This window comes from Colossoma macropomum, unplaced genomic scaffold (genome assembly GCF_904425465.1).
Source record: "Colossoma macropomum unplaced genomic scaffold, Colossoma_macropomum, whole genome shotgun sequence".
In the NCBI taxonomy this organism is placed as follows: Eukaryota; Metazoa; Chordata; class Actinopteri; order Characiformes; family Serrasalmidae; genus Colossoma; species Colossoma macropomum.
In genome coordinates this window covers 18678461-18692568 of record NW_023494796.1, presented here as the reverse complement: position 1 = coordinate 18692568, position 14108 = coordinate 18678461, and the positions used below count along the sequence as shown (strand labels likewise).

The 14108-nt window shown below is 37.4% G+C and overlaps 1 protein-coding gene across 1 annotated transcript; it reads right to left on the bottom strand.

Annotated features, from left to right (window-relative positions):
* Positions 1-8283: 8283 nt before the first annotated feature.
* clrn2 (clarin 2) lies at positions 8284-13631 on the bottom strand. The gene is given in 4 exon segments (XM_036583506.1): positions 8284-8658; positions 9271-9450; positions 13331-13457; positions 13459-13631. Coding segments are annotated over 4 exon segments (702 nt in total). The 5' UTR covers positions 13585-13631; the 3' UTR covers positions 8284-8389.
* Between the last annotated feature and the right edge of the window lie 477 nt (positions 13632-14108).

Genomic DNA, 14108 nt, shown 5'->3' with positions numbered 1-14108 from the left:
CATCATCTTCTGGTTGCCTTTCATGATTATGAAAAAAAGCAAGCAGGAAAATAGTTTATTTCTGAATGTTTTGGGTGAAATCATTCTTGGTTGGGTGGGGTTGTGCAGCACATTGCACTAAAATGTTGCTCTGGTAAAACTACCCAGGAGAATAGAATAGATTCACTCTGTGATATTCTTCAATTTTGGCAGATTCTAAATCTGTTTAGAGCAAAGTATTAGCAGATAGTAAAGCACAGACATACAGACAGCACCAGTGAATATTCATAGTCTTCATAGTCTTGAAAGCTATATTTTGTGGTGTTGTTTTTTTTTTTTTTCGTGGTTGTTGTTGTTTGGTTGTTTTGAGTGATTGAAACAATTTATTCACCTCATTGTAAGTTTTAGTCAGGTCAGCATCAAGTTATCAGCCACCAGGCACAAATGTTTGGTGGACCCTTTTTTCTGGTGATCAGTGAATTTTTTACCATGTCACTGCAGGCTACACATGGCCTATGCAGCCCCATACTGGCAGTACACTAACATGGTGCTGGTCACCATGTTACATGTTATTTTTTTCCAATCAAGACTAAACTATGGCAAGATTATGCCTACATGAATAAGAACCGACAACCAACCCAACAACCAATGCAACACTTCCCTACAAACTATGAGCCCAGTTTACACAAGCACATTCATCCCAATCTTAAACCAATTTTTACATCCACAGTGGATGTGGAAAATGGTTGTTTTTTTTTTTCATTTAATGTTATGTCTTATAGAGTTTGCAGGTCACTGACGACAAGCACAATGCTACTTTTTTCTTTAACTTAGGAGGCTGATGTTTGAAATGGGCACCCTCTACATAGGGTATCAGGTCTCACTTTTACAGATCCCCGACATATTTTCAAATTTCTGGTGCTTCAAATTCAATGTACATTTACAGGAATTAACTTGCTGGGCCAAAGTAAAGGCAGACAGTGGAATGTCTTTAGTGGCTGGAGGAGGAATTAAAGCAGACGTTCGGGAAAGATGAAGAGCACGCCGGGATTACGATCGGCCATAACCAGAGACGTTATAAAGGGGGAGACAGGTGGTGTGGCGTTGCCAAGATGGCCGGCGAGTGAACACTTTCCTTGGGCTTGGGAATGTATGTCACGTTGTGCTGCATTATGGGATCGTTCTGCCATATTGACATCATTCCATCTTTGTGTACATGCTGCAAATACTCAGCTACACAACAGGAGCTTAAGGGGATTTCTGTTTTATTGTGGTTTGGTGTTTTGTGAGGGTTGGACTATTTCGCAAAGAAAATATGTTCATTCGGCCAGCAAGTTTTGTTCAGTATCATGCGTTAACTTTTTGAAAATATGACTGGATAGACAAATATATGAGAATATGACTGAATGGACAAAAGTGTTAAAGCAACTGAGAAAAACTATAATTGAAAGTGTTTATTTAGGTTTTTAGGTTATTTAGCACCCTGCATAGACCAGCACAAATTCAATGCTTATTTAGACTGGTTTATATTGGTTTATGTTGGCCTGGTACTGGTTAAGCTGGTCATCCAGCAGAGGGAAAGAAGGGACCCCATGACCCCACAATCATTTTTGGACTTTAATTTTTGCATATAGTATTTGTGACTTAGGAAAATTGATATCCATGGTTTAAAAAATGCAGGAGTGTGTATTTGATAACTTATTTTTACTTTTGATTTGGCCAGGGGCACACAAACTTTTGCATTTGGCTGTACAAATGTACAATGTGCCATACAAACCTTGTAAAATAATACACAGAATGAAATCACCCAAGACATACTGTTAATACAAAAACGTTTTGGAGCTTGGAGGTAAGATATAAATAATATGCGATTTTTTTGCAGAATTTCATATTAATGTTTCTGTAACAATTAAGGATGTTATTGGTTGTATTTTTGTTCCTAGCCAAATATTTCATTTATATTATATATAATTATTATTATATTAATTACAGTTATGTTCTTAGCCCTCAAACAACCCTCAACACCAATCTAATGCTTGTACCAAGACGACATTGAAAATCTGTTTTGTTTTTTCATTTAAACCTAGAAATAAACAAAAAGTTTTAGAATTTTGAAAAATGTACAACAAAGAGGACAATTAAAGTGAAGAAATATTCAACATTTTGCACTATTTCTATGTTACTATTTAAATTGAAGAAATTCTGTGAAATTGACCACATCAAGGCTTTTGTATTAAAAAGCTCAGGTTTTTTTTTTTAAAAAATGTATTCCTTCCATAGAAACACGTGTTGACGACTCACAGGAGTTTTTTTGAACAAGCTTATGGACACGCTGTCATTAAAGCCAAAGGGGGACGAAGATTCATGTAAACATCCAAATATTCTACTTTTCACTCAAATTGTTATGCAGATAATATCGTTTGTAATGAAAAACCTTGTATTAAATAAAAGATAGTAATTCAAAATAGAAGCGTTTTTTTAAAAGTGGTCTCACACTGAACATATATAATTAGGCGTATTATGATATGCCTAATCTTGCTATCTTGGTATCTTGTCATAGTGGTCATAAGATCTTGGTTCATATTACACCACACTGCCTTCCAAAGTTGTCCCACATGTATTTTAGCAGTCCCGTCGCTAAAATAAGTTTGTCAAATATAATTTTCTAACAATATGTAATGTTCTTCATTGGTCAACCAACAATATTTAACACACTCTGATTGATTTCTCTTTGATAGTTCCTGATATATAAAAACATTAAAAATATTATTCATTCAAGAATCAATGCACAGATAGGATTTATGTACTTTATGGACATAAAGTTTATTCAGCATTAATTGCTAGCAGTCTATACTTCAGTTGCTCACATGTCTTGTAATAAAAGGCTGAACAGAAGAGTGGAATGTACTGAGATTATAAATGTGCTCAACAGCAACAAACAGAGAAGAAACTGAGTTGTCTTCTCAGTGTGTTCTTTACCGTAACTTATAATTATGCATGACAAACAATTATATTTATTCAATCTCTGGTACTGTCTGGTATTCTGACAATCAATCAATCAATCAATCATAAAATAACATCAAACATAACTGTTAACTGCTATAACTGGTGAACGGGACGTTTTTTATGTCTTATTTGTTTTTTTTTCCCAATGTGTGGAATTCAGCAAATAAACAGTACTTGTTCATTAAAATATGTGTTCTCTGTAGAGGGTGTGTTAACAACAGAACATGACATTTGACCAGGGGCCTTTTACATATGACCATAAATAAATAAATAAATAAATGGATCCAGTTTTTTGTGCTGTGTTCGCATTTACTTGTAAAAATAAAGCAGTAAAACCATCTAATGCAAGTGCTCTTCACCAGACAGTTAACAGTGTCACAGTTTTCAAATGGGAAACTGACAAATGACTAATCGAAATGCACGAAATACACTCAGGCTCTTCCTTTTGTGTTTTGCCCATGTCTCTGCATGTGAACGTCCCGGATTTAAAGTCAACAAATAAAAACATGTTTTCTTTCAGTACGAGGAGAAGGGGTAGGTGTTAAGACTTTACATGTGTAGTTCTAGGATGAATCCATGGACATCCAGTTTGCTACAAAGGCCTAAATTTTTGCTTCTTGTGAGTTTGTCCAATTGGGATCCCTTGTGAAAGTATACTTTTCAAAAGTATATTGAGTATTAAAAGCATATACATTTACTGTTTGCGCTTTAAACATACTTTAATACATACTACACTGTAAAATGATTTGATGTTTCAACGTAAAAAAGGAAGTAACCTGATTGCCTTGAATTTTTGAGTTCACTGAACTTACTGATAGTAAGTTATGGTCAGTTAAATTTAATATTTAAAACTTCAAATTGCATTTAAATTATATTTCAATATTACAAAATACACAAATACATTAACAAAAATGTGTTTAAGCATACTTTATATAACATAGTTAGGTATATGCTTAAATATATTTTTAAGAACAACAGGCACAACCTAAAAATTACTTAAATTACTTAAGTAACATTGAAATGCATGTTCTATGCCTACAAGTGTTATTTTGGTCTGTGTAAAGAACTGGAGAACGGACTGCCGGCTGTGCAGCGAGTGAGCAGAGCTCATTACTCTGACGTCGCAACGAGCTGCTTGTTAAGGAACTATAATTTGGCAGAAGAAATTGCTAACATTAAAACATATTAAACACCACGTTCACGGCACAATGTATTTATTTCTTACTTGATTTATTTAACTGTTGTATAAAAGCAATAACACGAGAGAGAGTGTGTTATCGCGAATAACATCACATTCTATTGCTTAAGTATGTTAAGGAATACATTTATTCATCAAGACATTAAAGTACATCCCCATTTCCAAAAAAGTTGGGACGCTGTGCAAAATGTAAATAAAAACAAAATGCAATGACGTGCAAATCATTAAAATCTTATAGTACAAAGACAACATATCAGAAAGTTTATTGTTTTTTGAAAAATATTGGCTCATTCTGAATTTGATGCCCAAAAAAATCTCTGTATGCAAAGGACAAGACTGAAATCCAATAATGGCTGGTCATGATCTTCAGGTCCTCAGACAGCACTGCATTAAAAACAGACATGATTCTGTAGTGGAAATCACTGTATGGGGTCAGAAACACTTCTGAAAACCACTGTCTGTGAAAACAGTTCATCACTGCATCCACAAATGCAAGTTAAAACTCTAAAACGCAAAGAAGAAACCATATATAAACAGGATCCAGAAATGCTTTCACCTTCTCTGGGCCTGAGCTCATTTAAAATGGACTGCGGGGAAGTGGAGAAGTGTCCTGTGGTCTGACAAATCAATATTTGAAATTATTTCTTGTTATTTTTAATGCTGAACGACATATACATGTCTTGGCAACATATGCTGCCATACAGACAACGTCTTTTTCAGGGAAGGCCTTGCTTATTTCAGCAAGACAATGTCAAACCACATTCTGCATGTATTAAAACAGCATGGCTCCGTATTAAAAGAGTCTGAGTGCTAAACTGACCTTCCTGCAGTCCAGACCTGTCACCACAGAAAAGGTCTAGCGCATTATGAAATACAACAAAGGAGACCCCGAAATATTGAGCAGCTGAAATTCTATGTTAAGCAAGAACTGGAAAACATTTCACTTTCAAAATTACAGCAATTTGTCTCCTCCGTTCCCAAACACTTACAGAGTGTTGTTAAAAGAAGAGGTGATGAAACACAGTGGTAAACATGCCTGTGTTGTTGGCATCAAATTCAATTTTTCTGTTGTTTTTCTACTATTTCCAATGAAATATATGGTTTAAATGATTTGCACATCATTGCAGTTTGTTTTTTATTTACATTTTGCACAGCATCCCAACATTTTTTGGAAATGGGGTCCTATATTTCAGGTGTATTTACATAAAATATATGAACTATGAATCTCTGCATATTTCAAGTATACTATTGATATATGTAAGCATGCTCCTTTTTCACAATGGACAACTCTAGTCTATGGACAACTACATCAATTTAGCATTTATCTATAAAAATTTTAAAATGAATGATGCACTGTATCTGGGCCTGAGAGGGAAATTAGTCTCACTTGCCAGAGCAAAGAGTCAATTGTATCATTTAAAACAATCTAACCACTGATCACAGAGCTTGAAGAAGTGAGACATCAGGACAGAGTTTTTTTGTGTTATATCCCTTGTCTTTCAATGTATCTGTCCATTTACTATCTTACATTTAAATGCCTAACCCTGCATTCACACTGGCAGCAACTTTTCACCGCACTCTATCACCTGTGGGCGTTTCTCAATTCGAGCTGACCTTTAGTTGTCATGGTTTCACTGACGTCAGGCAAATGCCATCACAGGACACCATACTTGACTGGCTAGTGGCTACATAGTAAACAGGGATGGGGGAGTAGCTGATAGCTGTAGCTGCTACGGTTTTATGAAATGTAGCTAACAGCTGTAGCGCCTAAAATTTTTGTGTAGCTATAGCGATAATTTTCGCTACAGGCTTCAGGCAATTCACGCAAAATCTGAACTACAGAATGCGGTCGTTAACTGGGCAGGAGGCAACTGTGCAATCCTGACCGAGCCGCGGACAGTTCGAGCAAACGGTCACGCGCTGGTCACCCCTTGCTAGTAGGCTTAGCTCAGGGGTCGGCAACCGAAATGTTACAAAGAGCCATTTTGTCCTTTCAACAAAAATGAAGCCACCTGGGAGCAGCAACATTTATGTCCGTTTTACCATCTTGGCTGTAAATATGTCTCAGTATGTGCCACTATAGGCTAAAAATGTATCATAAACAAAAACGCAAACTTGCTTTGCTCTGCTTTAACATTTAGCTCAGCTGTAGCCGCTTTTCTCGCATCTCGCTTTTCCTCGAGGTTCTTGTAAAATGTCTCTCAGAGTTCGACTGTTTACGAGGCTGAAGTCGCTTCTCATTCTCCTGCGTTCGAATTGTCCCGTTCCACCTTAAATGGTGCCCGAGGCGCAAGATTGTACTGCTGCATCATTTAAGGTGGAGCGGGACAATTAGAACGAGAAGCAGGAGAATGAGAAGAAGACTATAGCTTCGCGAGTTGTTGCAGATTAAACGTATCAGGAAACCACCTGAGTGATTATAAATACAAATAAGTCCATTCATCTCCAAATTATCGATGTCTGTCTTAAATCTTTCTCTTTGCGTTTTCGTTATCTGCAGCAGTGGAGAGATTATTCAGGCATGATTCTCACGCCAAACAGAGCCAGGGATACTGATGAGAATTTTGAGGCTAAAGTGTTGCTGAAGTTTACAAAGGACTCTGAATGTTATGTCTGAATTCTTTTAATTGGAGCAGTTATATTTCAACAGTTGACAGTGCTTTGCACAAAATTGTTTGGTTTGTATTCAGTTATTTTTGTTGATTTTTGTTAGGAAAACGTGGAATGATTGATTTTGCCTTTACTTAGTCTAATTTTTTGTTGGATATGTTGGATATATTGGTTGTGTAAGTTTGATTGTCACTTAAACTTATTTTTTGGTGATCTTTTTCTATATTAGCTTTTCAATTGTATGTTTCTTTCTGGCACATGATTAAACGCAGTGTCTTGTTTACACTTTCAGTTGGGCTTGTTTGGTGTGTCAGGTGGAGATTCACAAACATTCTCACAATCGCGCTTTGAAAGTAGCTAAAAAGTAGTGCACTACTTTTAAAAAAGTAGCTAAAAAGTAGCCACTACTTTTTCTGCAAAAGTAGCTAAATTGTAGCTAGCTACAAATTTTGGGAAAGTAGCTACAAAGTAGCTAAGTACTAATTTTTCAGTAGCTATCCCAACCCTGATAGTAAATACAAAATCAATTTGGCCACAAATCAGATACCTTCCCTCCCACTTAATACCATAAATCAGATATGTTCCCACTGAAAAGAAAAATCCTGGAGGGAAACAGCTTGTTTATAAATGTAATCCCTGCATAGTGCATCACTGTATGTGTAGTCAGTGTCAGAGGTGGGTAATAACTAGATACATTTACTCAAGAGCATGTACTTGAGAAAAATATTGATGGCTTTGTACTCCCTTGAGTATTTTTAAATCATAAAACTTTTACTTCTACTCACATATATTAGTGAGTAAAGAACGTTTTAGTCAGTTACATTTTAGCTGTTCATATTTAGTTATTGATTTCTTTCTTGTGTTTAATTTCATAATGTTTTGTTGGTCATAACATCTCTACTGCTTTAAGATTGGTCATATCTCAGATTTTGGACAGAGGGTAACACAAACTTCAGGTCTTTGAGATCACTGCCACTGGTCTACTGGTCTAAGCTGGTTTATGCTGGTCCAGAGCTGGTCCAGTGCTGCTTTAGCCGGTCACACAGCATTGTCCTGCTAGCTGACCAGCATCCAAAACACAACTTTTCCGCGTTTTGATGGTGATCAGCATAGCAGCTTCCATTGCTGCTGACCAGCATCCCAGCATCCAAAACACACCATATGATGTTTTTGGTGATGACCAGCTATGATGCTATTTTTTTCTAGCAGGGTACAGTGACAGCACCGTCACTGTTCCTCTCTAGTAGGAACAGATATCTAGAAACCAAAAAAGCATGGTGGTGGAGATAAAGCATGTACCACCCTGCTCCATTCCCACTGGTAATCACCACATTGCTTCAGTCCTAATCTGCGTAAACTTTGCTCAAACTTTGTCGTGCCAATGACACTGTCCATTTTGAGTCACCAACATTCACACTGCCTCCTGTTGCCAGAAAATGAGTGACGTCGGGCCATGCTGTGTTGTGGACATTGCAAACTCGGGTTCCTATCACCCTCATGGCTTTATCTTGAAGAGTGCACCATTTTGAGGCAACAAATGGGGAAAACGTAAGACTGCACATGACTGATTCTTCTTAAGTCAGTCTGCCAGTTTTCTTAATACAGAAGATCGTCTCCTGTGATGGTAGGTTCCTCTGGTTTTTTGGTCTGTATTTTGGGCAGATGAATTCTGCTTGAAGCCACCACCAAAATGTTGGCTCCATGTGTTACTGCGCTGGCAACACACAGCCAGAATGAGAATCCTAGGTTCTCTTCTAGAACCACAAGGTGGAACAGGTTCTCGCGAAAGTTTGCAACACGTTCCGTCAAACGATGGCACCGAACTGCTGCGATGAAACAGGCAAACCCAAGTGAACTGAAGAGAGCTGAGAGAGAGAGAGACTTATCAATACTTGTCCAAACTGTGAACAATAACAAAACCAGCTTTGTCAGTTTTTTGCCCCTTGCCTCTAGAAAAAAAACACACTGCCCCAGACATGTCAGCTGTACATTTGTGAGTGACTGGTGTAAAAATTATGTTGTGGAAATATTCAACCCAATTTGCCACATTCTGCCTGATTTTTGGTATACATATATTTGCAATATCTAATATTTTGTTCAATCTCAATGAGGCAAAGTTTTCTCCTCAGAAAACGTATTTTTTCAGATTGGCCATTGTTTTATCATTATCAACACTACATATTACAAAACTTAAAGGGTAGGTGTAGGTGTAGGTTCACTGCTAGTTTTGGACAGTACATAAAATGGCTATATTTGTGTTGTAGACACTGTAAGCCCTGGTTCCTATCACCAGCACTGTCGGCATGTTTCTCCACAATGAAACATTTCACATCAAAGTACTCTGAATGACTTTGATTACCAATCTCAACCAATTAGTTGTGCAGAAATGTTGAAAAATTCTTTGAAAAATAATCACTTTGTGTACTGCATTGTGTACTATACTGTGCACTGTATTGTTCTATGTCACACTGACCTACCTGCTATAAAGTTCCAGAGGTAGAGACCTAGAGGTCCTTTGATGGACTGGTAGGGCACCTTTCTGGCATTGTAAATGCAGAATGCCAGACTCAACAGTGCAAAGCCAATAGCGATGAAATGGAAAAAGATTATGATCATATGAAGACCACCATTGACCTTCCTTATCAGTCTTGGGAAAACTGGTGAGAGAGGAGAATGTACAACAGATATTAGTTCAATATTTTTCTTGGTAGCTTTGTATGAAAAATGTATATTGAAAAGAATCAGCAGCTGAACTGGAGTAAAACTGCACTACTTGAGAAAGACCTATTACTAAAATGGAAATTCACTGATTTGTCAATTTTTCCCCCATAATTTAATAGTTAAGATGTAAGCAAAGTCATTCAAAGTGGTTTTATGTGAAATGTTATATTATAAAGCAGATTTTCTTTACAGTAGCGGTGATCAGCAGTCATGATGTCTACATTACAAATGTAGCCATTTTATTTACTATCCAAAATGGCCAGTGAACCTACATGTGTTTTCTCAGTGTTTATACGCAATGTTGATAATGGTAAAAGAGTGGTACATCTAAAAAAATAAGTCTTCTATTCTGTCTTTCAACTCCTGCTGTATGTGCCTGTTTACACTACAATCTTATAGTAAAATATCGTAAAACAATGTTTCAGGCATCAGGCAGTAAAATTCATAACTATTTCATGTGATAAGGAGCTTATAGAGGCATTAAAGTAGGGCTGCCAAAAGTGTGGCCCATGGGCTGAAGATGGACATTTGATTGGGACTGCTAGAAAGTTAACCCCACCCCTTCTCCTGGTTTTACTTCCTCGTAGGAATTTGCTTTATGTTTGCCATAAGAGACCACTAGTTGTACAACAATTTTAGATCCTATTAGAAAACCATTAAAGGCATCTACAGTCAGTCACAATTCATCTAACCCAGACAGCAGGGTGACACTGATCCGTTATTGATTTCCCATCAGAATCATCATCAAAGTGTCAATGAAAGTCAGCAGCTCCAAACACTGGCCACAATGAAGCTGAATATGCATTAATTTATAGCTGACCATGAGATGAATGTCATCATCTCATGGCATTGGCAGTAACGGCGTTAAACGACATTTATTTATAATAGACTGCAAGATCATATGACGGACATGTCCATGTGAACTCGTGAGTTCCGCACCCCAACTCCTCTTCACAGCTCACTGCTGGCTCTATAAGAGGAAAGACATTTTAGTTAAAATATTTTTTATGTTAAATTTATATATATTTTTTAATTTTATGTTTTTTAATTCACTTAATAATCCTATCATCGGATATCAGCAGTTGTCTGATTATATAAGTGTTCATGCAAAACAGCATATTCCGATTTCCGATTTCTTAGATCAGATTAAGGCCTAGAAATCTGAGTAAGAAATCCAATAAAGAGAGCTGGATTTGAGCTCAGTAATAAGGTTTTCAGTGCATGTATACACTCTGATTTCTTTCATTTTTCTCAGTCTGCGCATGTGCAAAAACAGACAGCTGTGCAAAAACAGCGAGCAGTGTTTAACACAGCATTTCTGATTATTGCCTGACCCATGCAGACCTGGAGTTTTACCATTATCTGATTACCCATGTAAACACATTGAGTGAATTAATCAGATTTTCTGCATTTTTCAGATTATCAAATGCATAAAACGGAATGTTTTTAAGTGTTTCCTGATTTAATTGTTATGTTATGGTGGTAAAATCCGCGGATATAGAGAGCTAAAGAAAATGAACTAATTAACTGTCATTTATTGAACTGAGAAATGTGACTGTCAACTTTTGAAATAATGCAGAGAGAAAACATACATTTTCTTGCTTCCTGTACAGCAACTGGTTAAAAACACAACTTAATTTCATTCTATTATTTGTTTAGAGAACTGAAGGAAAAATGAGATCTCCTGAAGTAGACAGTCACCTGGTGTTTGTAGATTACAATTTGAGCATGTGACTTTGAGTAATCTGAGTGATTTTGCACTATTGTAAAGTAATTTTAAAGCCTGTTCTTGTCATCTCAGTGTTCAATTAATCTGAATAAAGAAACTAATGGAGAGTTGTGTTGTCTGTTTTAGGTCTGTTGACTTTCTATGGTCCTTGCTGTAGATAAAACAGGATGACATTGATCATTTAAAGGTTGTAGGTTGTGTCAGTGATGTTTTAATATCAATTCAGTAATTAATCACACCTAAAAAGATAGTTCTTAGAGGTTGTATTTAGAGCCATGAGTTCTTTATATAACTATGTCATGCTTAAATGGTTCTTCGCAAGGTAAAAGAGTTCTTCAGATTGATTGAGAATGTGTTATAGTTCTATATAGAACCTTTTTTTTAAAAAAAAAAAAACATTTTAAGAATCCTGTACCCTGTGATATCAACCTATCAGCAACACACAGAATACAATTATTGTGCACCACCAGGAACCAACAGACACTTTTAAAGGTTCTATGCTTTTTTTCAGCAGAGCCAACATTCTCCATCACTCTGAAGAACATTCCACTATGCAAAGAAACATTTAAGCATGAAATGATTCTATATAGAACTCATGGTTCAAAATAGAAGCATTGTCTTTACTAAAGAACTACTGAAGAACTATCTTTTTAAGTGTGTAATGAAGAATCAACGTTAGATTAGAACATTAATTTAATGTTTATTTAACATTGATTCGATAATCCTTTACACTGTAATGATAATTTTAAAACTCCCAAGAGACAACACAAACATTTAATAGATTCAATGTTTTTTCAACAGGAAACTGAAGTAAAGGGGAATTCCACCAATTTTTCAAAATTTCGGAATAATTCAGTTTTCAGGTTTGACATGAAAAGGTTCAACTAGGGAAACTTACAGACTCTGATTTCATTTCAGTGGTGATGATAGGAACCAGGGGTCACAATGTCTACAACACATATAGCCATTTTAACCACCAGGCAACCTTCATGTCCCTTCTGAGCTTTTATATGTAATGTTGATGATGGTAAAATAGTGATAAATCTGAAAAAAGAAGTTTTCTTTGGGGACTGTTCTGACACACAACACGCTGCATCATGAATCCTCTGTCATGAATGAAACACAAACCTATCACAAGACAGTGTCTCAGACATCAGGCAGCTTATATCTAACCATTTTACATAATAACTTTCTGTGAGGGAGTGTTTAGAGGTGGACGTCTGGGTCCTATCATGACCACTGTGAACAATTCTGTAAGTTTCTCTAGAATGGAGCATTTTACATCAAACCACTCTGAATCACTTTGTTTACTTCTCAACCATTTCATTATGTAGAATTTTTGAAAAATCGGTGAGGGTCCCCTTTAAGGAAAAAAGGCCTTTTCAATAGGAACTCCACTGCTTTTATTTTTATTTATTTATGTATAATTAAACGGTTAATTTGTAAACAGAGTCATTCAGAGTGGTTTGGGGTGAAATGCTACATTCTAGAGAAACTTACAGAGTCAGAATTGTTCACAGTTTTGATGTTGGCAACCAGACATCCACCTCTAAAAGCTCCTTCACAGAAAGTTATTACATGAAAAGGCTATGACGAATATGCAGCCTGATGTCTGAGACATTGTCTTATGGTAGTTGTGTGATAATGTTTTGGCCTAAACATATTTTAAACAGTTTATTTTAATCTATTCATGGTGGAAGGATACATGCAGGGCATTATAAGGGCAAATTAGTCCCCATAGAAAAATATTATTCTGTTTCAGATTTTCCACTGTTTTCTCATCAGCAATATTACATAGAAATAAACAGAAGACTCGTGTAGGTTCACTGGTGGATTTGGATAATAAGCAAAATGGCTATATTTCTGTTGTGGACACGGTGACTCCTGGTTCCTATCACCACCACTGTAAAGAAATCAGCCAGCAAGTTTCTCTACAAGGAACCACTTCGCATTAAACCCCTCTAAATAACGTTCTTTACATTCAAGGAGTTAATTATCAGTTAAGAATTAATTTTCGGAAGTTGTGAAAATTTGGTGGAATTCGCCTTTAAGTAGAAAGTAGCGTGAACGCTTTAGGTAAAGCTCACTGTATATTTTATAACGGCGGCTCCCGAGACCGCATTTCCGGGTCTTCCCGCCCTGAAAGAGCCCGTAGTAAACATCTCCGGTGAACTGCGAGAGCTCCGGGCTGGACGCGTTGACGAGGTCTACTCCCGGTCTGACACAGGATCGTCCCGGTTATCCAGCGCTCGGTGGAGAGCGCCACGACCAGCAGCGCCACCGAGCCGAGGCTGAGGACGGAGCCCACAGAGAAAACGATCCGCTTCCACACAGTCGGCATGTCACCATTCCCATTCCGCCCGGACAGGCTCCCACCGCTAACGGCTAAAAAAACTGACTATATCTCACTGGAATGGCTCTAGTGATCCACAGGTACTGTCGGAGAGCCTATCTCCGCGGTTAAACGCACCGTAAGGAAGATAAACACGACAGTGAAGGAGAGCTCTGAGGTAAAGACCAAGAAACCCAAGCTAAGGCGGTCAAACAGATCTCCGTTACCGCGAAAAGTAACCTAATACCGGGCTTCGGCTCCACGCCAGAGCTTTAAATGATCTCTCTCTCTCTCTCTCTCTCTCTCTCTCTCTCCCTCTCTCCCTTTCTCTCTCTCTCTCTCTCTCTCTCCCTTTCTCTCTCTCTGTCTCTGTCTCTCTCTCTCTCTCTCTCTCTCTCTCTCTCTCTCTCTCATACAGAAAGCCATTAAAGCCCACAACATTTGATGTATAGGACACACACACACATCATCCAAACCGCTCATCCTTCTGGGTCGCAGCGGGACGCCGGAGCCCACCCCAGCTGCCACCGGGC